Consider the following 24,861-nt stretch of genomic DNA (forward strand, 5'->3'; position numbering starts at 1 on the left):
AACACTATCAGCTGCCATAAAAGGGGCTGAAGGCTCGCTTTAACTTTAAGCCCTTCTATAGTGACAAGTCCTACCGAACCCTAGTGAATTCTGGTAAAGTTGTGTTATTTTGGTATTGTTTATACTCTATAAAGCTGTAATTCAAAAGTGTCCTACATAAGTCATCACTTTCCTTAAATGTAATAACTTAAGCTCGGTGTTTTCAACAGTCTCGTTATTCCAACAGCCATACCTTGCAAACACGAAGCAACAATGACAACAACAAAAAAAAGCCAAGTAACGACACGCTCACGACTATGCAGTAACGAAACAGATGCTTCCTCCTCCTCTTCACTGCCTCCTGGTGAGGTCCATCATGGCTACCCTCACTCGAGTCCAGCTGCCCCGACTGGCACCATGTTTGTCCACTGCCCTCCACTCCTCTCACACACTGTGTGTCCCTCACGCCTCTCTCTCTCTCTTGGCCCCGTGTGCTGCCTCGAGGACAAGTCGTGATTCACCTGCACCATCTGGACTCTCTGACCCCTCGGAACTGAGGTAGGTCGGTGCCCACAACATCTAAGAGAACTTCGTACACCTGTAGTGTGCTAGACGTGAGGCACGAGGTGCTACTGTAGACGGGCCGTGGTAGACAGGTATATACCAATAGTGTAAGAGCGGGTGCGCACATCTGAGTGTTTCAAAGCAGGTGCTGGACTCAAAAAAAGGCAACAGTAAAAGAACAAAAAAGTCCGCACACTAGGGCTCCAAAATGATTTCTTTTTTTCTTTTATTCACCACATTGTGACGTGACGTTTCGGGCCAACAGCCCTTCCTCAGAAGGAAGGGCTGTTGGCCCGAAACGTCACGTCACAATGTGGTGAATAAAAGAAAAAAAGAAATCATTTTGGAGCCCTAGTGTGCAGACAGGTATATACCGCCCCCTGGTGGACTTGGATGCAACTTGCAGTGTAATTTATCTTCAGTGACACAGTCACCTATCATACTGAGTATAAATGCTCAAACCATCAAAGATGAAAGCAAGTACAGACAGCCCAAGGGCTTGTCTGTGTTTTCATTTTATACTCCAGTGATCTTATCAGGTTTTGAGTGATCTGACATGACATGCTTTTTATAGACCGTATGGCAGAGATAAGAGACCAAACTAAATATTTGCATTGGTAACATTCTATGAATAAGAACAGCAGGCAAACAACAGGGGTTCCAAATCAGCATTCAGTCAATGTGGAAGTAAAACTTAATTGGTTGGCGAGATGTACTTTCCAACACGCTCAATAATGCATTAATCAGACAAGCAGCGCTGACCTAACGTGGGATTTAAATGGATGGTGTTGCCTACGATTGCTGATGTGACAAGGTGTGACAAGTCACCTCATTTATAAAGCACATTTAACAAAAACAACAGGAGTTGAACCCAAAAGTGCTTCACAGTTGAGGCTGGCAAACAAAAATGAAACACAACACACAGACTAATCTGTCAATTTCTTTCAACAAAATCCGCCAGAAATCATAGCTTAAGGGGGGGAGGCCCCTAGCACCGCTGCTGGAAAAATTTTTTTGGGGAAACACTGCAGATTGATCAATACATAAACATAAGGTAAACAGAGGTTGTGCGCTTGTCTGCAAACATGATGATGAATGTGTGTGGTGTGCGGCGTGAGGTGTGTGGTGTGCCCGTGAACAGGTGGGCTCCAGGTGGGCGTGCCCAGCGGCGCGGTTACCTTGCAGCAGTCCTGGCACAGCACTGACGGTGCGCCCAGCAGCCCCAGCACCTCCCCACACAGCAGGCACTGGGACAGGCCGTTCCCCACCGCACTCCTCTGCATGTTCTCCAGACGCTCCACCAGACGCCTGCCAAAGCCAGACACAACATCAACACAACACAACCCTCAGAGAGCTCACTCAGGCACACACACACACAGACACCACCTCACCTCACCGCGCACTCAATCTTCCACCACCCACCAGCTCAATCTTTCAGCAACGTTCTTTCCTGTGCCAAACTAATGCCCGACTGCTCAGGGCAAAATGAATGGCCGTGCGGAGGGATGAAAATTAAGGAGTAATCTGTGCCATCCTGGGCCAGTAAATCTGTGAGATGATGTGTGTGTGTGTGTGTGTGTGTGTGATGAGTGTGTTGGACTCTTTGGTTGCCAAGGGAGAGGCTGTGTTGTGTTTTCGCATCAGTGAGCTGTATTCAAGTTGCACTCAAATAAAGCTTGACGAGTGGATCGGGAACAACAATGAATTAAGTAGGGGATAAGGTACTGAACGCCGATCATTACCCGAAAATACGTCCCAACAGGGCGAACAGGACCCTGACACGACCATCGTAAACAGGGGTGTATTGGACTATTAAAAAAAGGCATTCAGAACATGTTTGATGATGGAGGAGGTTATTGTCCAATGTTTATAACAATAACAGTGGTATTAAATGTTTCCTAGAGTGTTGATAAGGGTAGTTGGATTTTTGAAAGTTAAAAGTTGCAATTGGTGAATAAACTCTTTTGAGAGGTGGATAAACTCTAATAAGAGTTGAATAAAATCTATGTCTGAAATTTCAGGGGTGAATAAACTGTATTTACTTGCGCTTAGCCTCTACTACAGCAACGAGTGTAAACAAAGATCCTTAATTATTGACAAGATAGAGCAACGTAATGCATCTCTATGGAAGCAAAATTCTAACAGTTCCGGTCTGCTTAAAGGGGCTTGTTGCAAAGACGTCATAGTGGGATATCGATCTCTGTCAGATCAAGCAGCAAGGCAAGCAGTTCCGTTCGAATGTTAGCAGGTCTGCTTAAAGGGGGATTTAGCCCCCCTCCCCCTTGTGAAGACAGAACGCGGAAATGATCGAACGTTTGCGCCTCTCGCTCCGCTTTAACCCTCTCTGGTGTAAAGTGCAAAACGATGGAAAAGCCAAGTAGGCCCTGTCATACCCAATCCTGTGCTGCTCCAGCTGGTCCAGCTGCTCGGCCCTGCGGATGACACTCAGGATGACGTCCAGCTCTTGCTTCTCCAGCACCTGACTCTTTCTTTGTCTCTCGGTTTGGTACGTGTGCACAGACCAGCCAGTCTGAAGCCTGCCCCAAATTAAAAACAAGACACAGTAAGTGGGCAAAATGAGGCAATTCAGACCGACAAATCACTCTAGTTTAAAGTGGGATACTCAGTAATCCCAGTTATCCTCAGTTGAAGCTGCACAGTCAGGTGCTTCACAGCAGTAAGGCAGTAGGCTATTAAAACACTAGATCACATTTGTAAATAAATAATGAGGGGAAAATATAGCAATGGAGTTCATACTTACTTTGCCCTCAGTGCTAGCTGTCTGTCATTGGGGCAGATCCACTGATCATTGCCACTGCCAAACATGGTGTCAGTCATCACTGCTGGGAGAACGAGGAGTTCTGCAAAACACAGCACGTGATTTTTATACAGGCGCAGGAGGTTTATCCTAATAGCAACTAATAGATGTTTGTCTTTTGTCATTTTGGATTCTTGGTACTAGCAGATATACTCGCAGTGGGGAGAAGAGAGCAAGGAGGATCATGGGTAATAATGAGAAGCATAGTGCAGGGTACACACATCCAACAATTTAAACAAGGGTTGGATCAAAACTTTAAGCACACAGTGTTATACAAGCTTGTGTAATTGTAATGAGATTTAGAATTGGCCTAGACGGGGTAAACCCAGCCCGATCTGCCCGATCTGCGACTGGATTTCACCCTGCAACTCAGACTGGAAACCTGCACGTTTATCTCCCCTGCTTTCTTTCCACTTTTGCTGGAACCAATCACAAACTGGCTTATCCACAAGGCGTATCCGGATCGTTGATCTGATTGGTCTTACTATCCAAGAGTATTGAGTGATTTGAACTTCACTTGAGTTGAATTTCACATACATCAAGTATTGGGGAAATGTAGTTTTTTGACGGATGTTTTCACAGGTAATAATGTGAAGCGCTTAGCCTGATAATGAAATTACCCACAAATGGTAATCATACAGTATATATATCTAGACCCTATACAAATCTTTAATCCCCTTTGACTGTTCTGTTATATAAAGCTTTGATTAAAAAAAAAAATGGATATATCACACCATAATAAAACTGCATTCATAAAATCTGAAAAGATGGTATAAATAAATGTGCAGCCTTGAGCTAAGGGATCGGTGCAATGGGTTCAGACTTTCTGCAGAACACTCAACCACCAATGAGAAACAGATGCCCCATACCCATCACTTCAGGCAAAGACATAAATGGAAGCACTCTCTGAGTTTACTGTGTTCCAACTGTGCTCCTTCTAAACCAGGGCAGCCATTAGAGCACACAAATTATCTCAATAACCTCAAATTATCTTAAAGCCACTCACGAGTGTAACTCAATGGGCATCACTATATACAGGGAAGCAGTGCTGAATGTTAGGCTCAATTCAATAGCACGCTACAGCCATGTTACGCCAAACAGCTGTCCACTCTCTCAGTAACCAAGCAATGAGTCACCAATAGCGACATTAATGAGCAACAGGGATCGTTCATCTTGTCGTGGTTACAGCAGAAGTGGGAACATTTTATTAACTGCAAAAACATTTAGGAAACCAAGACATAAGGAGAGCACACTGTTCACAAAATGTGACTTAGCACATGTGAAATGTAAAAATTAAAACATAATCAGAGCTCCCTCCTCCAAAAGCACAAGAATTCCAATTCTTCTTTTAAATGTAGCTTTCCTAAGTTTACCCCTTGTGTATGTAGCTCTCTTTCTTTCTATCTAGCATAGTAATCTACCTCTTCTTTTACTCTTTTCGACCCTTCTGTAAGAGAACTGTGAACATAATAAAATAATGCTTCACCAGTGCAAGATTTTAAAATTACAAATTACATTCTAGTCACACCGGTGTAATGACGATACCTGCTGAAGGTGCACTCTGCTAACCTTATGATCTCCCTGGCCCCTTCCTTCCCAGTGATTTTGCCATTTAATTCACTAGAACAGGTGCACACACACACACATTCACACATGCGCACACACACACACACACACACACACACACACACACACACACACACACACACACACACACACACACACACACACACACACACACACACACACACACACACACACACACACACACACACACACACACACACACACACACACACACACACACACCTCATTTATGGCTGAGCGATTAGCTCTATTTACATTTCCATGCAGGCTAATGGCCTTTGTGGAGAGCTAGCGTAGCGCTCTGGCCTCAGGCACAACTGGCAGTTTTAAATAGCACTAAGCTGGTCACAGCAGATGCAGTAAACATCAAGACAGCTGAGGCTAACTCTCACAGTCTTTTCTTTATATATGATGAAAGGGCACTCTACATTACCATAAATTGCCAAATTTTAATTTAGCTTGTCAATTTCAGCATCAAATTATTATTCATTAAACTTTTGTTGATAGTGTACCTATGAATTAAAAAAACGAAATCTGTACTTAGCATTGCTTATTTAGTGTGACACTCGTGTTTCACACATATGAATTTCCCCACAGGTACCGTCTACAATATACGGTCATTATTTCAATATGAACAATGCACTTCTACTAATCCTCTTTCTTCCTCTTGGAGCCATTCATCAGTTGCTGTCTGGCAGTCTGGTAATAAATGCTTTACTGACACCTGGTGACCGACCATCAAAAGAAACAGAAGAGAAATCGGTTACATAATGTACATGACTCTTGCTGTGGGATACGCGTACAGCTCCCACCACCAAACTCTTCACACCTTGATGTTTGTTCAGGACATGGACATGGGGCAAGATCCCATAATAGCTGTTAGCAAACAGAGTGACAGTGGAGGAGGAGGAGGAGGAGGAGGAGGGAGTGTTTACCTTCTGTGAGAAACAGCAGAATCCTGTTGCTGGAGGGGGGGAAGCAAGGCCACCTGAAAATTGACAAAGAGAGGAGAGAAGAGGGGAGAAGGGAGGAAATGAAGACCGGGGAGGTGGTGCCGGCTCTCGAGACACACATACACACACACACACACACACAGACTGGCTGCCTGTTACGCCGGTCACATGACAGGAGAACAATTCCCACTGAAACATCCTGTTCCTCCAGCACCTACCTTCAAGAGAGGAGCAACAAAAACGAAGCCAATAGGCCAACAACACGCTAGGTTTCACTCAGCACTCAGTCTAAAAGAGTTACTATTGACTTGGCCTTTTCAAACAGACACACAGAGAGACTGATTTTATTTGCTGGGTCCGGTTTCCAAGTGTCTGATAAAAACAAGGCATCCTGTAAATCATGCTGCACATGGTGAATGAAACAACAGTAAATACAATTTCAAAATCAAACCTTAACATTACTTCCCATTCAGTACATTCTGACAAACATGAACTTATGTTGGCAAAACTAAGGGTGTATGAATCTGGACAAACTTTGCGCTGAATAGTGTACAAAAGGACTCGTCTTGTATCTATGCTGCATTCAGTCATTTCAATCTCTGGGGAACCCCTTTTAAACATCATCAGTGAGTGATTCCATTAGGTTCAACTAGATTACCACTGATGGATGTTTGTTGACATTTTATTTCCCCAGTGACCTTTCCGCATCTCCATCAGCGACTGCTCTTTTTCACTGAGGCATATGGTCTCTGACCCCACAACCAAAGCCATCGATATCTCACAGGGGTCAAAGATCATCGTGTTTTTTTTAGAAAAAAGGGAAATCCAAGGCAGAAGAGTTCCCTTTTTTCCTACAGTTATTTGAATTCCCAAGCACCTTCAAATATCTAACTGAACTGATAACTGTGCAAGAAAGATTAAAGTAAAACAGACAACTGTGCAAGAAAGATCAGAAGAGGGGGGAAAGCAGTTCAGACCTACTAGTTTTACATGGATGAAGCTTCTACATCTACTCTGTCTCCACTCTGACTGTCTGTCATGTATGTCTGTCATCATGTTCATAATCCCAAAGAGGTCGAGCACTTGCTCAAACCGACAGCTAGGTCAATGTCATGAAAAACATTTTCACTCTCTTCATCTTATCTCACTGACATAATTTGATGGTTTTCTTGCAGACCCCAAACCCACATGAGGAGCAAACAGCACTTGACAATTCTACCCAAAAGACAGCTCACGAAAGTGTCTGAATCTACAAGTGTCTGAATCTAGTCTAAAGGTTTTGTTTTTTTCCAGCAATGAGTCTAAAGAAAAGCATGTTCTCTAAGCTGTTTTTTTTTCTCTCCATGCAATGCTGTTAACTTACAGTACTCAAACGTTTCTACAATATCTGAACACCAGGAAAAAGCAACTTGCACTTACAATATCCTGGAGTGTCCCGCACCTTATCTGCCCCACAGACTTCCTGAAAGGCTACATGAACTACTTGATGGACAGATGTGCTTGCCGCTGCAAGGCAAGTAGCATAAGTACAGTACTAGACCCAAGCAGCATCAAAACTGAACAGGTGCCTGTCAAGGTGGACTGGGGGGGCGATATGACGAACGTCACAAACGCCATGTTTTTTCCTAATTAGGAGGATGCTTGTGAATGCTAGGAGAATATTTTAAAGTTATAAAAAATCACTCACTTTCTCACTGGCTTATTTTCCAACGTGAGGGGTGTGTACACCTCTGGAGGAGGCGTGTGCTGGCTTAATCTGAGACAATACAGACACAGACAGATTTATTCTGTTTGGGCAGAGAAAACTTCCCTCTAAGCAGGTGGACGAAGCGCGAGCTATGTTGAGCGAGCACAAGTCAATTTAGGTAACTTTTTCTGCATGTTGTAAGCACTTGTGATATCAACTGCATGACAGCTGAAACATCAATAGCAAACATAAGTTTACTTTTTACATCGTGTTAAAGACAACATTCGGAAATAATGTACCGACATCCCTTTGAGAACACCTGTTGCAAAACTAAACGTTAAACGACATGGAGTTTACCCATTAGCTTATGCCGTTATAGGTTACAGGAGAACCTTTCCTGAGAAAAAAAGTGACTTCTATTATTATGACACCAGTGTAATAAGAGGCGTGCTTACCAAGGGTGCCGAATCTGTTCAACTTCTTGTCAGTTAGGGGTAGCGCACAGCTAACGCTAGATCTGTGTAGAGAAAATCCACACCTTGGCAGAGAATGGCAAAGGAGGTTTCATCTGGGATTTCAGCCAATCTTGAGTCACTCTTCCTGCAACGTAACCGCTGTCGCCCTCTCACGCCCTCTCACGCACGTTCACTCACTTGCATGCATGCTCTTCATACTGGTCACTAAACAAAATGTGAATTATTCAAAAAAAAAGAGCCCAATAAACGAAAACAATTATTTTAAAGTGCAGTTTTTGTTTGTCACAACTGAACAAAAAATTGTAGTAAAAAAGTCCAAAATCACTAATGCAGTAATCAACATGCAAAATAATATGTTATCCTGTTCACACAACATTGAACATTATTTTCATGCAAAGCCTTCAGTGTCCATTCATACCATTCCGTAGGCTATTGCGAACACCTAGCTGCTCAGACCCAAAAGGTTGCATTTTCAGATGTTTAATGCAGAATGCCCTGGAAAGGTCAGTTGGCCTGGTCCTCAGGTAAACTGGCTTAGGCAGCAACAGCATTCATTATTGGAGGAAAATAGAATTAGTCACAAACAGATGGCCAGAAACAAAGGGCATCCGTCATCCTTCCTCGTTTCCAACCATGTCAACATGTGGCTTCCATTCAGCAGTGATAGATTAAGTTCCAAGCAGGGATGGGCAAAAATACCAAATAGGCCTACCCTCAAAAATAGCCTAAATACCTTGAAAATACCAAATAGGCCTACCCTTGAATTTATGAAAATAAAGTTTAAAAAAAAATGCAGTAGCCACAACATGTCAGTATCAAAATAATAAAATACTGCATATGTAATACTCCATATAATTTGTCTAAGGGAGCATGAAATCAAAATGCAAACCTTCCATGTTTCAACACACCAAAAAACCCTCAAACACATCAGAAATTCCACAGTTCAAAAGTTCTACCTTAAACAGGCAAACTTAAGTGTGTGAGTGATTAACTGATCGAGTGTTAGTGTGGGAGAGAGACTGTGATCAAGTGTGGGTGTGGGATTTTATCCCAATAAAATACAAATGCTAAAATAGTATTTTCTAATTGGAAATAAGTATTTTAAATTCATGCATCAGAAATAGTGCCCAATATTGGTTCCTTGGTAGTTAAATGCAACACTGTAATCTTAACTAGAAAATTAACATTGGCCTGATGTCACTTGGAAGACTGACTTCGAGAATAACACACCAAAACACAACATATTTTCCCTTCCCAGTGGTGGAATCTTTGTTATATTTGATTTTATTCAGCAAAGCATGTGCCTACAGTATTTTACAAACAGCACAGAAACAGGGATTGTCTTCATACAAACATAACAGCAGTTGTAACATTTACAGTCATGCAACAAGACAGGTGAAAGAAGTATGGTACCGCGTGTTCTCTTCCCAGAGAGCAACCTGTGTACTCTTCACGTCACTTAAAAGGGACAACGATCAAGCATCCATCAAAGCGTCAAGTCCAAGAGAGAGACAGTAAACTACGATCAGAGCCTCTGACATCTCAACATTTTGCTGTCTCTTCTGGTCTTTTTCTAATGGTCAAAGTAGAGGAACAAAGAGAAACCAGCGAACAATGTACAGTACACTGTATTGATGCTCTTTCAAAAAAAGGTAAGCTGCAATGTGTCGATCAATCATAGATCTTCGTCAGGCAAAAAAGTAAAGAGGATCCCTCTAAGCAAGAGACAAATCTATCTCTGGAGCCCATTTCCATCAGTTAACAACTTAAATGGATATAGTCGCTGATGTGCCAGGTGCATTGTATGAATTTCAATCAAATCAAAATGGATTTCACAGGCTTGCTGTTAAAAACAGTATGACATCTGTGCAAATATCAATACCAACTCATTTAAACTTCCAACAATAGTTTGTTTAACTGCACTCTCCTTTAGGCGAACACTCATGCCCGGATTACAAAATGAGAAATAAAAATAGGTATATTGGACACATGGGAGAACATATTAAATACTAACTGCATTGCTCTTTTATAAGTGTTTCAAATATTCAAAGGAAACAAAAATCTCAGTGCACGTTCATGTGAGTTCAGTTCAAATCATCAAAAACAACTACAAATTTAAAATCACTCTAGTCTTGTTGCTACAGAAGGAAAACCTTAAGATTCATTCACATGAATTGGACAAGTATTATTTGAGCTGGCAAAGCAAAACAAGATTGGATCCAAACCATACTGGCCCAAATGCAATGTTTTAAGGAAACAATAACACGGGAGAATGCCTATGTGAACACGTAAGACGTACAGGACATCGGACAGATTTGCTCATACTTATTATCATTTACAGCAGTTTAATGAAACATTGGGTCATTGTATCAATGACCTTCGTCACTACGTTATGAAAAAGGAAAAAAAAACACAATTATTTACAAAGGTGTCAGAGGTGGCCAGTGCAAAGGCACATACGTGGCTAGATGGGTGCTTGTATGTGGTGGAAATGTATTTCTGGCAGAAAAATAGCAAGACAAGAAATGGACTATTCTAACTGGCAATCACAGACAGTCGAGGCATGGTGGGGGAAAAAAAGGTGAATTACTTCCTGAAATACTATACTCATACTCCACTCAATTGTAACCCAATTCTGTGCTGGGGCAATTTCAAATGATGTGCACTAATTGTGATATAGTGTTTTAAATTCACTGACATATTTGGCCAAACATCACAAAAGGTTGATATTAATGTTTTTCATTTCCATTAAGAAAACAACTCACAGAATTGCCTGCAAAGCTACAGAAGTTAATATTCACCATGATATGCAAGGATGCATGATGTGCACAGTTAGGAGTGGTCAAGCACTAGCGGAATAACTTACTGAGAAGGCAAATCGTCGTGCTCTGCTACAAACACCTTGAATGCAACTCAACGTTAGGATGAAGGAGAAAAGCAGAGTGGCATGATGGTTTCAGTAATGAATAATGGCATTAAGGCATTTTACAGTATGGGCCAGTGCATCAAGTCCACACACACATACACACACACACACACACTGTTTGACAAAGAATTGAAGGATAAGCCATATTAAATACATTTGCTTGACCTAGAATCTCTCATGCCTTCATGTGTAGCGAGCCATAGCTCATGGACACACAGGATTTGTTTGTGGTGGCCATGTTCCAAAACAGGTATAGATGCCACAAGCCATACGTCTTTACGATCATGCCATATCAATGTCTGGTGGTGGGAAGACTGGTGACGACCATCAGAATGTCAGAAAAAGCAGAGTTCCAAGGGAATGGAAATAACACAACCAAATGCTGAGACTGGACCACAGGGCGCAGCATGTGTAAAGCATAGGCAGCCATTGTGTCAGGCTAGGCTATGACAGTAGGTTTATGAAACCCATACTGACTTATTACTTAATATTTCCACAAAATCATGAAAAAATATATATGTTTCATATGAAAAAGCTGCAGAGAAAAACAGTGTGTTTTCTACGAAATAGGTTAAAGGGATACACTGCCAAAATAAATAAAAAAGTGTTTATGATGTCAATGACACTATCAAAAAGAAAAAGCCAAGGCGAAAAAAAAAGAGAATGGATCGGAAATGATGCAATTGATTATCAAAGTCAGAGTGCTGCACTGTCGGTGTTAGCGTTGCTGTAGTAAAGTACATTCAATCCTACAGTGAATTCATCAAGCTAAACAAAAACAGAAGCTAATCAAGACTACTGAGCCGCTGCCAGAGAAGCATTGAATAGTAAACTGAAAAAAAAGGCAAGTACACACTGAGTCCTACAAGCGATGAATGTGTAAATCCAACAGAATAATGCAATAAAATACACCCATTCACTTAAAGTGCTTTAAGATTCCAAAACCATCTTGAGTACAAGAAGATATGCCAACGGCCTCTGTCTTAAGATTCACTCGGGGGAGTCACACAGAAGTAGGAAGGATGATCAGTAACTGATAAAATTACAATCAAGGGGATATTTGGAACCTAAAACTCAAACTTTGAGTGAGCTGGAGGAAATGGACTACAACAGAATAATAATAATAATAAAAAAAAACTTGCGCATGACTGAGGTAAATATGCCCCCCAACCTCTCTTCACTACTACTTGAAGCAGGAAGCCAGGGACACGACCACATCATTTACCAGCTTCGGCATCTGTTATCACACAGGGCCCAACGGCCGGTTTCTCATCCACACAGTTTTTAAGACACATTGCACCTCAATGCCAAACTCAGGAAGGAAGTGACTCAGGATAAAAAAAAAACAACAACAAGACACAAATGCAAACAAGCAAAAAAGGCAAAAACAAAGTTCTTTCAGGATCCCAGACAGTCACCCTCAAGTACAGATGAAGCTGTTGTGAATGCAGAATGGGAGAACTTCGTCTTCTGGAAGCAGAAGTCTATCAGAAGGTTAAAGAACGCGACAGAAGTATCATACAGAATGAAGCGCTTCAGTCCCGTTTCTCCATCCGCTGTCATGGGGTACTGCTGATCTTTTCCTTGCAGACACGAAATAGGATGGCACAGGAGGGGAGGTGAGGTGGGCTCAGACAAACTGCTTCTGTACTGAATAAGAGTTCTACAAATATGTACACAGTAGACACAGGCACTTATATGTCTTTGGTTGGAGGGACCCAACATTGCAGAGAAAATGCATTCACAGAGTTTTGCACCCTTCCCATGGGTTCAGTAGGCAAGTTTCTTCTCCATATATTTTTTTTTTCCTCACCAGATATGATTCTGTTTAGACGTCGCTTTTATCCCTCCGACAAGGCCACCTGAGGAGTAGAGAGGAGAGACGGACCCATAAATATCGGACTTATTGGCGTAACGACTACCATGCAGTTCTCCGCATATCTCAGAACAGACAGAATGGACGATTACAAAAATGGAGCAGCATTCTTAGGAATTTAAGAAAAGGTCACCATGACTTAACCAAAAAGCTGATAAATTGGTTAGCAATAAAGTAACGTTTTACACCACTAAAGTAAACAAAAATGCCATATACTGTATCTCAACCATAATTAGTACAGGATGACTTATAAGGGGCCTAAGTAATGTAGTTGCTTTTGCTCTTTTAATTAATAATAACAGAGTTCAATGTACTATATGAACCATGTGAAATACTAGTTCCCTGTATATTGAAATGTAAATCTTAAATGTTATCATAATGTCACCAATCAGATAATTTACTGTTAATGATGCCTATCCCATCATTTAAATCCTGCAGCAACATTTACCTCTGACAGGATATACATGCCTTTTTAAGTGGAAAACCAGAACTGGAAGAGATAACAAGCTAGTCTTTCTGCAATTTGTACTGAGAAGACTAACAGAAACTAACATAATTGGGGTTCTCCAGAAAGCCTTTCTAAATATCCCAAACCCTTTACAGAATTATGTGTGTGTGTGTATGTGTGTGTGTGTGTGTGTGTGTGTGTGTGGTGTTGTTTCTCTAGCAAAAGCCTTTCTGAATATCCCAAACCCTTTACAGAATTATGTGTGTGTGTGTGTGTGTGTGTGTGTGTGTGTGTGTGTGTCTGGTGTTTCTCTAGCAAAAGCCTTTCTGAATATCCCAAACCCTTTACAGAATTGTGTGTGTGTGTGTGTGTGTGTGTGTGTGTGTGTGTGTGTGTGTTTCTGTAGCAAAAGCCTTTCTGAATATCCCAAACCCTTAACAGAATTGGTTGAAGCGTGTGTTTTTCTGGTGTCCCTGGCCCCTAGGACTGACAGGCACAACATACTGCAGATGTTATCTTTGGGGTGGCTCCAATAACATTGGAAAAACACCAAGCCTGAAAGGAACCCATGTCAATCCAAGGTCTGTATGCAGTATGCAGAGTGGACATTCAAATGTGACAAACGTTTATCTGCGTTATACACACTCATTTACCGAGATACCAATTTATGTCAGTAATGTGACTTGATAACACCTTACGTTTTTACACTTATGCAAAATGACAGCTTTGTTGCAGCTAACAATGGTAGAGATGGATGACGTGAAACCTCTCACTTTTGTAGGATGGTTGAGGTTGTCCTGGGTTGCAAACATTCTGGGCTGTCTTGGAGTGAAACATGTGGCTAGTGTTTGGGCAGTTACCTCGGGGAGAATGAATCATCTGAGCATGCACAGGAGTAAAGTTAACAACACTGGTAGCTGCAAAAAATCTCGGCGTAAACTGTGATTTATTACCCAACAATAACAATATTAAAAAAAATGGAGAGACTTAGATTCCGCCTACCTTCTCAGGGCAGAAGTCGGAGTTGTTGTTGTTCGCTCTTACTTTTCCAGGCCGACCCTTAATGACTGCATAGCAGAACATTGTGATCACCATCACAAACAGGAAGTAGCTGGTGTGCATTAAGTGAAGGTTTATCAGGGAGCGGTCGTCCTGGCAACAGAAATGATTGCATTACCTGTTAGCAGAGCGGCCATCTTGACCATTAAAAAATAACTGACATCTTAGCCATTATCTCTCTATTCAGCAGGTTTGTAGATCGCAAGAGTATAGAAAAGTAGATCAACATTCATGTGCAGTTTTCCATAATACAGTAGATGATGCAAATACATCTGGGACATACATAGTGGTGGACAAGCAGACTCATCCAACCTTTTAACATTTTTGTTTTGGCACCTGTAATTTGTGACAAGGGAAAGCACTACAGAAAACCACATAGTGTTCCATGTTTAATTAATGTACTGTAGCTGTTGCAGTGCTAGAAAAGGCTCGTAGACATGGATGGATTTAGACCCCTTTTACTCAAGATGCACTATACTAGACTTCTGAAATGGCTCAAATCAATTTCTCAGGGACATTGACATACTAAAGACCAAATCAGTAGTGTTCTAACCCAAAAACTAGGCAGGCCTACAATGAGGCTACCTCTAATCCAATGAAAACATTTGAAAGAGACTGGTTAAGTCTATAGGGAAGCGCAGTATGTTCATGTAGGCACAAATCTATACACAAAGGAGACAGATTATGATATTCTACACAAACACATCCAAATAAGAAATTCACATACCACTACTACGACATTTTGGATAAGTTACTTTGCAGGACTAAATGCATGCTAAGAATACCAAAAAATGAATGGAACAAAATGAATACCATGCTTTCCCGAACATAAACAGTGGTTTATACAGAACAACATAACATTTGTTGCAACATTTCTGCAGTCATGAGGTTAATACTGAGGGGAAGCATTACTTCATTTTTCTTCAATTTGAATAAATTAAAGGGATGACCACAGTTGTGCGAAAAGTTCATACTGACAGCAATGTTAGCTCAAGAGGCTAACTGTTGAATGGAGACATGTGCAGCCAAATCAACCTATTTCTCCAGGTCAGGTGACAAACATGAGACAATGCCCATTCACTGCTATCTAATCGATTAGTCTTATAACTGTGAGGCTTATTTGCAAATGATAGTGTAACATTATGTGCAACATGCCTTACTTAGATCAGCAAGACATGAATCATGGATTATAAACTACTTCAAAATTACTTATCTCTTTTATTGTTCGGTTAAAAAAAAAAAACGTAATTGAGCTGTACTTAAGATACTAAAATGTCTAATGTCATCACTTTTAACTGTATATTTGTACTGGATTACACAAAGTGTTCATTGTCTGAAAGGGAAAGGGACACGCCTTTAGAACACAATCAGCCAGTGTCTGGGAGAAGTACAGGCTTAACAAGGTCATTATTTGACATGTGTACGTTACCATGTACCCACACAAGAGTGTTCAGCTAGCTAGATCAACAACATAATAACAGATTTGTTGATGCGACACCTGAGCCTGGGAGGCATACAGAACGTGCTAACGAGAAGGCTAAACACCCCATGAGTTCAAGCATCTGTCACTAGCACTACACACTGGAATACCTGCCTGCCTTGTGTTGATGAATACACTGATGGGGGAAGCATCAGTGTGTGCATCAACTGTGCCGCTTAACAAATAATCTGCACAAAACAAATGCCATCTACTTACATCTGGGACAATGACGGTGAGTTTGGGGTTCAGTGCATGATACACTTTTCCAATAGCTCCTTTGTAACACCAGAACGGATTGTAATCCTGTGTGTACTTGGTGTCAGAGTCCCGGGCTGTCGTGAAGATCTTGTACCACGACGTGGCATTGGAATACGTCTCTGGGACACAGTGGGGTGGCTGCCTGTAAAGTTATGAGCACCATGTTCAAACCACTACCACCATATTTATTTTTTATTTATTTATTTATTTAGTTCTTATTAGGGACCATGTACAATTTCAAACATAAATGTTGCCATTTCATGTATTGTACCAGAGTTAGCCTAGGGCTAATTTACATCTGCATATAACATGGGACACAAATCTGAATCATCTCATCCCCCACCCGAGAAGAATAACTATAAACTATCTCAGCGTTTTATTCGACTTCAAAGAGAACAGAGCACGCTGTAGCGTGTTTATTTATTGACGGGTAACTCACACTGTGACGGGAAAGACATTGCTGGCTGCAGTGATGGTCATGCACGTGCTGAACACCACCTGCTCACAGTGGCCATGCAGGACACAGTCGTCCGAGTTCCAGGACGCAGGCAGGGTGAAGGTTATGTTCATCTCCTCGTGAGCCTCCCTTCCTACAGGACGGATCATACACACACACAGATTATAGATCATTGCAGTTAGAATGGATTAAATGCTATTTAAAATACTGCACTCAATTATGATAAAATACAAATAATACATTGCATTGTAAACATTGAAATGGATTGTAATTGTATTATCAGAATTGTGTATTGGAATCTAGAACCAATAGATAAACAACCAAATAAGCAGACATAATTAATCAATCAACAAACATGAATTAAATCACCCATTAACACTGCCACTCCGGAGCAGCACCTACCAGTTAGGCCAACCTGCTGGCCCAGTATGGTGGCGTACAGGTGGGTGATGTTGCGGGAGTAGCCCCCAAACGGGCGCTGTGGATCGAGAGTGAGTGTGATGGGCACGGAGATGTTGATGGGCCCTGGGTCCTCCAGCACGAGGGGCGCCTGAGTGCTGGAGCGACCCTGGCCACTGGGGACCGTGCTATCGGGAGTGATGGACTCGTTCAGGCCGTGCTTCAGCGTCTCATTCTCCGAGATGCAGAAGTCCAGCTCGTTGAAGCGGAGGAGAAAGGTGTTCCAGTCCTACAAGGAAAAATGACAATCATGAACCTTACGCAAAAGTAAAGACGAGTTATGTTTTGTGTCATGCAATATTTTTTAAATACTGTATAAAATAATACTATGTATAATAATATATCATTGAATGATTTACTGTATTCTCGCAAAGCAAAACACATTTTCGTTATAACAGTTCATGAAAGGTGAATTCTAACTTCTGCGTTCTAACTCTTGTCAACTTCTATCAAGTATTTGCAAATATGTCCCCTTACCTCGGTCATCTCAGGGGATTTGATTTCTTTGATCTTAAAGAAATACCCTATGGTGAGGAAGGTGATGGCCACAGCACTCACACTGACCATAAAAATGACCAGGGGAGGACGGTTGCTTATGTAGGTCTTCAGATTCTCTAGAGGATTTAATAGGTACACCTGGACACAGAAAAAGACAAGAGCAGTCAGGCGACTACACAACCCCCTGTCACGCAATATTAACCAAAGCAAACCAAATTCTAGCATCAGCATTCTGAGCCTGATCCTGATGATGATGTAGAAAGACAAAGAGGTGTTGGCCCTCTGCCTCATCAAAAAATACATCTGGTCTAAATATCCAGCGGTGGACTGGTACTTTTTAAAGTTATGCGAGAAGACACTCACACAGCCAGATAAACACGATCCCTATACCCTTTTGCCCAACGCCAGCACTAATATCTACTACTGAAATCTACCAAAACACAAACCTAGAAGCAGAGGCAAAGATCCTTCATTACTGACAAGATAGAGCAACATAATGCATCTCTATGGAAGCAAAATTCGAACAGTTCCTGTCTGCTTAAGGAAAGACGTCATAGTGGGATATCGATCGGCAAGCAGTTCAGTTCAAATGTAACGGCACTTTCTACAGTAGGTCTGCTTAAAGGGGGATTTCGCCCCCCCTCCCCTTTGCGATAACAGAACGCGGAAATGGTCGAACGTTTGCGCCTCTCGCTCCGCTTTAACCCTCTCTGGCGGAGGTGCCGTTACACACTTGTTTGGTCTTCAATTACCACAATGCTGCTGCTGCAAAAAGTATTCTTGTTCACACCAAAACAACTCCACTTCTAGGCAGTGTTTTGGAGCATCATAGAGGACGTCCTCATAGTGGGAGATAACTGAACAAATCTGAAAGCTACCAAACAATAATCGCTTACGTACAAACGATGTACAGAGGAATGGTAGACAACAAGTGAAACCTAACAGGTTGTCGGATTGTAGCTGTTCTGATGATGGTTCTGGACTTTGCTGTTGTGGCTTCATTAGAGCCACTACTGGCAAGGAAATAATGGCAGTTTGCCAAATCAGAGGAAAACACGGAAGTAAAGGCTGAATATTAGGCCAGATGCCTAACTATTCAATTAGGTTACAGGCCACATCAAACAAGCTGCCATATTTAATGTCAAATGGAGACCTTTTCACAGAAATCTACTTTCCATAAATAAATTAGTTTCTGGTTTAGCTAATTTGGAACCGAAGACTCAAGACTCAAGAGTGCTCTGCTCTGAAAGCTTTGGTTGCAACCAACTGAAGAATAGATTATCTGGATGTATCTTTAATAATTACATTGCCACTGTGAGCTGAACTAAACTGCACAAACCACAGGTTAGGCCTTTGCCATTTGGCACAGTTAATGTCATTCAAATTGATGCACACTGCAACAGGTCTAACAACTCCCGGACTCTTTGTTGAAAAACTGGAAAGACTCCACACTATCTCCATAGCAGCGTTTACCAAGGCATGCAAAAAGCCCAGTAATGATAGCACAATCCATCCAAAGCAACATCCAGTCGCATCACTGTTGTTGGTTGGTTGGTTACACTAGGACAAAGGAAACATTTGTTCATCAACTTCACAGCATGCTCAGCATATTTTTTTGATAAAAAGTTTGTTGGGGCCCATAACCTCTGATTTACTTTTGTTCCAGTTTACTATAAGGTAATCCCTTTATTTTCAACATTTGTCTGCTTGCACAAATGAGTCACAAACACACACAACAGCCTTTTCATTGTTCCTCCCCCATTGGCATTGGGGGGACAGAAAATGGGGGAGCATTAAAACATAACATTTCTTAGCAATGACATGTAAGTCTTCTATATGCATAATGTACAGTCCAACAGTACCACCTCTACTTATTATAAATGTTAGGTAACTAACTATATACATGCATGCTATGCGATTAAAAAATCAAATAAAATAAAGCTGCCTACAGCACCAGGTTACACAAATACTGGAATATTAAACCACAAAAATATATACCTGTTGTATGCATTAAAACATTGTGACTCAATTACAAAGAGAGGTTTGCTGAATTAATTTCCACTACAACTGTCACACTAATGATTCACCTGTTTCCAATTCATTGTCAGGACATCTGTTTTAACCAAGGATGGCCTTGGACAGGACACCACTGTATATTCAACCTTGTGAGATAGGGCGTAACTGATTTTAAAGGGAACATCTAAGACGTGTAATGTCCTAATCCTGCAAGTCTTAACCTTGACATAAAAAACCTTCTGAAGCCTTCTGAAGTCAATGCAGGTTTGCATGAAGTAGTGTACATGTACTCACAGGCCTACAGATGTGTGCAATGAATTCAATGCTGCATTTCACAATTTGTCAGAGGCTACTAACACAGCAAAACTGCTCAAAAACATTGCACGTCACAAAATGGGGAGACTGTTCATAAACAATGCGCACTGGTCATTCATTTTATTCGTCAACAAAATAACTAATCTGGGAACAGTGCAACTCTAACTAGGTAACAATCTCTCAAACTACCGTAGGTTGGTCTCCAAGGCTAGCTGTGCTAGTTTATCGCCCATCTGTAAAACTGTGCCCACCATGGATAATATTGCCACCGTTTCAGCCCATATAGCCTAAGTTACGTAACAGGAATTTACTTTACATTGGCGAGGATAAATCTTTATAGAATTGACATATACATTATCACTTTATAGTAAATTAAACCCTGAGCATCTGAGGATAAGGTCCCGACATTTGATAGCGTTAGGGCTAACATTTAGCCAAGCATCGTGAGTCTGTAAATTAGCTAGCTACCAATCTAGCTCGCAAGCTAGCTAGCTAGTTAAGTTGCAAACCTAAGTCTGTCAGTTTCACAATCAGGCTATCAATACTGTTTTGGGCATATGCTTATTATTCCACCGGTCAAACACATGATGAAGAAACACATTGCTAAAGCAAAAACATGATTTCAATAATGCATAAATTAAGATGACAACCACGGTGCTTTTACTCACCATTTTTACTCCGTGTGCGCACGACGGCTGCAGGTGGGTCGTGAGCTAACCAGCTATCCAAGCTAGCTTGTGTTGGCTAGGCTACTGGCAGTGAAGGAGAGGAGACAGGGGTTTGGGGACAAAAAGGGCTTGCGGTGTTGAAAGAGTCGTGAACACTCCTTCCCATTATTTTCCCGTGCCCGCAAACCCCCGATGTTTCTTCGTGAACAGAACTGTCTTCAAGCTAACGTTAGTTATGGTAACGTCAACACTGCTGGCTTGGAACAGTGTTTACTGCTATCGTCTCGCACTGCAACAACGTTAAGATGCGCACTCCTCTAACTACTTGTCAGAGTAACGCAAAAGCACTAACCATGATGGTATACGTTGAGTTCAATTACGAAAACAACGTAAGCGATGACAGAGCATGTCCATGCCCAACCAGTGTTTACAAAAATGTTCCCATAGAGGTGACGTAGAGCTGACGTTGTTTTTCCGCAGCGCGCGGGCTGGATTGAACATGAGAAAAGCATCTTGCGAGCTAACGTCAAGTTTCTGGCGAGAAACATTTTTTGAAGGTTGAATATCTAATTGTAACATAGTAACGTTCAATATAAATGGCTGTTGCGGTGCAAAGTCGCATGCATTTGTCCAGGAAAAGGATTATAGTGAGCATAATAACATATGAAAGAATTCTAGCTAACGCTAAGCAGCTATGAGCCATGTCTCTTTGCTTAGAGCGGTGTGAAGACATACGGCAGTCATTGTCCATTAAACTTTTTAAGTCTTCACTTTCAAAAGTCTCCACACTACGATTTCTCCATCTGACATGGTGGTCTTGAGAGAGGGTATATGTCCTGGGCTGAATAAGGACCTCATCGAAGCCTTTAGAAATGTGGACATCAGAACAGGTAGGCCTATGTCGTTCAGTGGGATTGAGAGGGCCTGAAAACATCATCGCGTTATGCCAATTTATTACTTAATGCAGTTCATTAATCTGCTATAAATTCCCTACAGTGGAGGAGTTGGTTTCAGCGAACCTCGAGGAACTGGCCCAAAAATGTTCCGTCTCCTACAAGGTTCGATGATGGGGCAGATACATACTTATAGGTGTTTGGGGTAAAAATGTTTGTATCTTCGCCAAGTGACACTCCATAAACAATGTTTTAACATCTAACAATTGGTCTACAATTGACTAGGCTTTGATTGCTGTGCGTCGCGTTCTATTGGCCCAACATGCAGCTTTTCCTGTCTCATGTTCTGACATGTATGAAGAGCTACTGAGCACAACTGCCATCCTCTCCACAGGGAGTCATGGGTAAGTATTATGAACAAAATCTGTACAGGAAATTAGCCGAGCTTTGATGAATGTCATGGTGAAACATTTAACTATGATTAAGTGATACATTGGAGGGTAGATTCAGTATGGCCTGTTACATCATTGCCCAATTCTTCATTCTTTCATTTAGGCAGGACAAGTGGTACCAAGCAATCAAGTGTGACCAAACACACCCCTACACACAAATATGAAAACTATACTGTTAATTAATAGTACATTCTGTATTGTTCTGATTCAGGGCTTCGAAATGTCATATTTAATGTCAATTTGAATGTCAATTTCACATTAAATTTGAGGTTCATTTATCATTGATAAATGTATCTATGAGGACATAGTGAAGGTTAGGCTGGACTTCACACAGATAACTTTTAAGAACTTTAAAAACAGACTCTTGTCTGAAAATCTTGCTCTGTTATTGGCTCAGTGTTCCCATCTCTCTTCCAGTCTAGATAAGCTGTTAGACTCTGGTCTGTACACAGGGGAGATAACTGAGCTAACAGGAGGTCCAGGAAGTGGCAAAACACAGGTGTGTTTTTCTCAGCCCTTTAGTAAAATATCACACACATCTTTACATAAAACACACACACACACACACACACACACACACACACACACACACACACACACACACACACACACACTCACACTATCAATAGTAAGTCACAGTGCTCCTTTGTAGTAACTGGTTTGTTGTTAATACAGACTCTGATAAAAAATAAATTGATATGTTGGCTTTACTTTATTATTTGCATATTATTTAATTTATTTTAGTCACAGAAGTAATGAGAAGGCATCTGACTGTGATTCTGAGCCAAAACATCTTTTGTCAATTTCAGTGAATTTTTCCTAGCTGTCCTCCCTTTGTTATCCCCCATTAGTCTTGCAATGTTAAAATGAGATGTAATTTACTTTATTTCCCCCCCATTATCTTTTCCATTAGGTGTGCTTTAGCACTGCTGTTCATATTTCATGGCAACTCAAGCAGAGTGTTATCTATATCGACACTAATGGAGGAATGTCTGCAAATCGTTTGCTTCAGATGCTGCAAGCAAAGGCCAACACTATGGAAGAGCAGGTTGCATATAATATAAAAAGTTATGATTTATGTACACTCTGTTACACTAAAAGTAACTATTTTTGCAAGTATTTAAACCAAATATATATTCATCCTTAGATGGCTGCTCTTCAACGAATTCAAGTGTTTAGAGTGTTTGATGTCTTCTCCTTGCTTACATGTCTACAAAATATAAGAATCGGTGAAGTTCAAATGGTAAGAAGAGGTTTTAATCACAATTCTAAATTGGATTGAAAAGCTAAAGGGGGAAAAAACCAAATGCTTTATTCTCTTCTATATTTTTCTCTTCAGGAATGTGTTGGATGCTCAGTAAAAGCTCTTATCCTGGATTCTGTGTCCGCTGTACTCTCCAACATGCTGGGAGGCAAACAGAATGAGGGTCTGTTGACAGCATGTTATGCTCAAATTCTCTTGTGTGATGTGTATTCCTTATATTTTTAGACCAACTGAACCAGCTTGTTTGAGCAACTGTATCCTACATCCTAATGTATCTGAACGAATTGGTAATATTGTGACTGATTCAAAGTCTGTCAAAGATCTAAAATAAGAGATGCACACATTTCTTTTGGTTATGGCAGATTCCACAACAGTCATGATTTTCTTCTCAATTTCTAAATATAGGCATGTCCTTGATGATGCAAGTTGCTGGGGAGCTGAAAACTATTTCTAAGGACCTTAATGTTGCTGTTCTGGTAGGACTGCTCTGAACTTTTGCTTTGTGTAGTAGTTGTGGGTTAATGCTGCGTCATTTGAGCACCTGTGCTCGTGGTTATGTGCATGATGTTGTGCAATGGCCAATTACCCAATCAGGTGACGAACCATGCAACTCGAGATGGCAGTGGTCAGCCGAAAGCGGGTTTAGGTCAGTCCTGGAGTCACATCCCGAGGACCCGAGTTCTCCTACAGCGATTGGAGAGGCCTGGCAGCTCCTCTGGCCTGCGAGTAGCAACGCTGACCAAATCATCTAGACAGGTGGAGCATTTCAGAGAGTTTAAACGCAACACAAACATCAGAATAACTTTTTACTTGTTGAGATGAAATGCATTCTTTCAACTATGCTACACAATGAAATAAGACTCACACGAATGGGAGTGGAGGAGGAGTTTTGTTTAGATGTTTGAGGGTAAAACTCAAAACTTTTTTTCTGTCATGTTGTAGTCATGTCAACTGGAAGAAGAATTTGACTTGAGATGCTGGGAGGCACCTGAAGATATGAAGGTTGGCTCATCAGGCAAAAGGAAACTGGAGGGGGACAGCCCTGGGCTTCGGTGAATGCTTATAAGTTTATACTTCATTCATTCATTCATTCAATAATTATTCATTGTATTTTCTGTGAGTTTTTGTAAATACTGAAATGCGGAAATGTGGTGTCAGTACATCAGTGAAGAAAAACGTTTTAAAAGTGTTTGCATTCATACAGCTTATGATTCAATTATTTTATTCATTGAATTGCCCGATATGGAGAAACTGTCAATCAATGATCAATTTAATGTGCAAGATGTCACCAATGTTGTGTTAGAAGACATGTAAACTAAGTTAATGAAAATGTCTATTTTTAAACAAGACTGCATGATGTAGCCATACATTGGTTGTCGTTTCATCAAAAGTCAAGCACACATTTAGGTATTTCTATGTCCTATGTGTAAACCTTAGGTCATTTAAAAATGTGCTGTACAATGTATCAATAAAGCACAAATGTCACAATCCAAATAATGGCTTTTCTATATCACCACTACTACCTCTGGCAAGGAAAACCCTCCGCTTTTTAAATACAATGTTAACCAACCATATAATGTAACTGTTCTCCACTCTAACAGATCATAAGCATAAGTATTACTGTAGTAACATACTTTCTAAAGAGTATTTGTCTATGAAAATTATACTGCTGTGGGAATCTCCCACTGTGAACGCTTGGCAAACAAAGTTTAACAGAAACCCAACCGC

The 24,861-nt window shown here is 41.1% G+C and overlaps 3 protein-coding genes across 4 annotated transcripts in view; 1 reads left to right on the forward strand and 2 right to left on the reverse strand.

The window, feature by feature from the left end:
* Positions 1 to 8,124, reverse strand: part of doc2b (double C2-like domains, beta) — a 145,306-nt gene extending 137,182 nt beyond the window's left edge. The window contains exons 1-5 of the mRNA XM_062536138.1: positions 8,044 to 8,124; positions 5,884 to 5,936; positions 3,305 to 3,404; positions 2,937 to 3,080; positions 1,722 to 1,851 (exon numbers count right to left, since the gene is read on the reverse strand). Of these exons, the coding sequence (XP_062392122.1) occupies positions 1,722 to 1,851; positions 2,937 to 3,080; positions 3,305 to 3,381 (351 nt within the window). The 5' untranslated portion in view covers positions 3,382 to 3,404; positions 5,884 to 5,936; positions 8,044 to 8,124. The remainder of the gene's footprint in view (positions 1 to 1,721; positions 1,852 to 2,936; positions 3,081 to 3,304; positions 3,405 to 5,883; positions 5,937 to 8,043) is intronic.
* Positions 8,125 to 9,299: 1,175 nt separating this feature from the next.
* tmem248 (transmembrane protein 248) lies at positions 9,300 to 20,869 on the reverse strand. Of its 2 annotated transcripts, XM_062536139.1 has the most exons (8): positions 20,525 to 20,868; positions 17,505 to 17,663; positions 16,971 to 17,256; positions 16,551 to 16,701; positions 16,070 to 16,253; positions 14,317 to 14,466; positions 14,088 to 14,193; positions 9,300 to 12,852 (listed from the first exon to the last, which is right to left on the reverse strand). In XM_062536139.1, the coding sequence occupies exons 1-8, from the start codon at positions 20,525 to 20,527 to the stop codon at positions 12,800 to 12,802; spliced, it is 1,092 nt and encodes a 363-aa protein (XP_062392123.1). In that variant the 5' UTR covers positions 20,528 to 20,868; the 3' UTR covers positions 9,300 to 12,799. The 2 variants fall into 2 exon arrangements, with proteins under 2 accessions (XP_062392123.1, XP_062392124.1); XM_062536140.1 differs by lacking the exon at positions 14,088 to 14,193 and having other exon boundaries at positions 20,525 to 20,869.
* Positions 20,870 to 21,017: 148 nt separating this feature from the next.
* Positions 21,018 to 24,613, forward strand: rad51d (RAD51 paralog D). The gene is made up of 10 exons (XM_062535554.1): positions 21,018 to 21,414; positions 21,521 to 21,582; positions 21,703 to 21,821; positions 22,287 to 22,368; positions 22,783 to 22,917; positions 23,017 to 23,112; positions 23,209 to 23,296; positions 23,539 to 23,609; positions 23,728 to 23,889; positions 24,076 to 24,613. Exons 1-10 carry the CDS (start codon positions 21,333 to 21,335, stop codon positions 24,187 to 24,189), a joined length of 1,011 nt encoding a protein of 336 aa, XP_062391538.1. The 5' UTR covers positions 21,018 to 21,332; the 3' UTR covers positions 24,190 to 24,613.
* Positions 24,614 to 24,861: the final 248 nt, after the last annotated feature.

The sequence above is a fragment of the Sardina pilchardus genome, chromosome 5 (genome assembly GCF_963854185.1).
Source record: "Sardina pilchardus chromosome 5, fSarPil1.1, whole genome shotgun sequence".
Lineage (NCBI taxonomy): Eukaryota > Metazoa > Chordata > Actinopteri > Clupeiformes > Clupeidae > Sardina > Sardina pilchardus.

Bases quoted from the DNA above. Each gene is read 5' to 3' on its own strand.
- tmem248 (XM_062536139.1), bottom strand. The intron at 16,702-16,970 runs GTAGGTGCTGCT...TCCGTCCTGTAG, and splicing joins CCAGCAGGTTGGCCTAACTG to GAAGGGAGGCTCACGAGGAG. The intron at 12,853-14,087 runs GTGAGAGGTTTC...TCTACTCCTCAG, and splicing joins ACCTCAACCATCCTACAAAA to GTGGCCTTGTCGGAGGGATA.
- rad51d (XM_062535554.1), top strand. From the start codon at position 21,333: ATGGTGGTCTTGAGAGAGGGTATATGTCCTGGGCTGAATAAGGACCTC. The intron at 23,113-23,208 runs GTAAGAAGAGGT...TTTTCTCTTCAG, and splicing joins GAATCGGTGAAGTTCAAATG to GAATGTGTTGGATGCTCAGT. The intron at 23,297-23,538 runs GTCTGTTGACAG...TTCTAAATATAG, and splicing joins GGGAGGCAAACAGAATGAGG to GCATGTCCTTGATGATGCAA.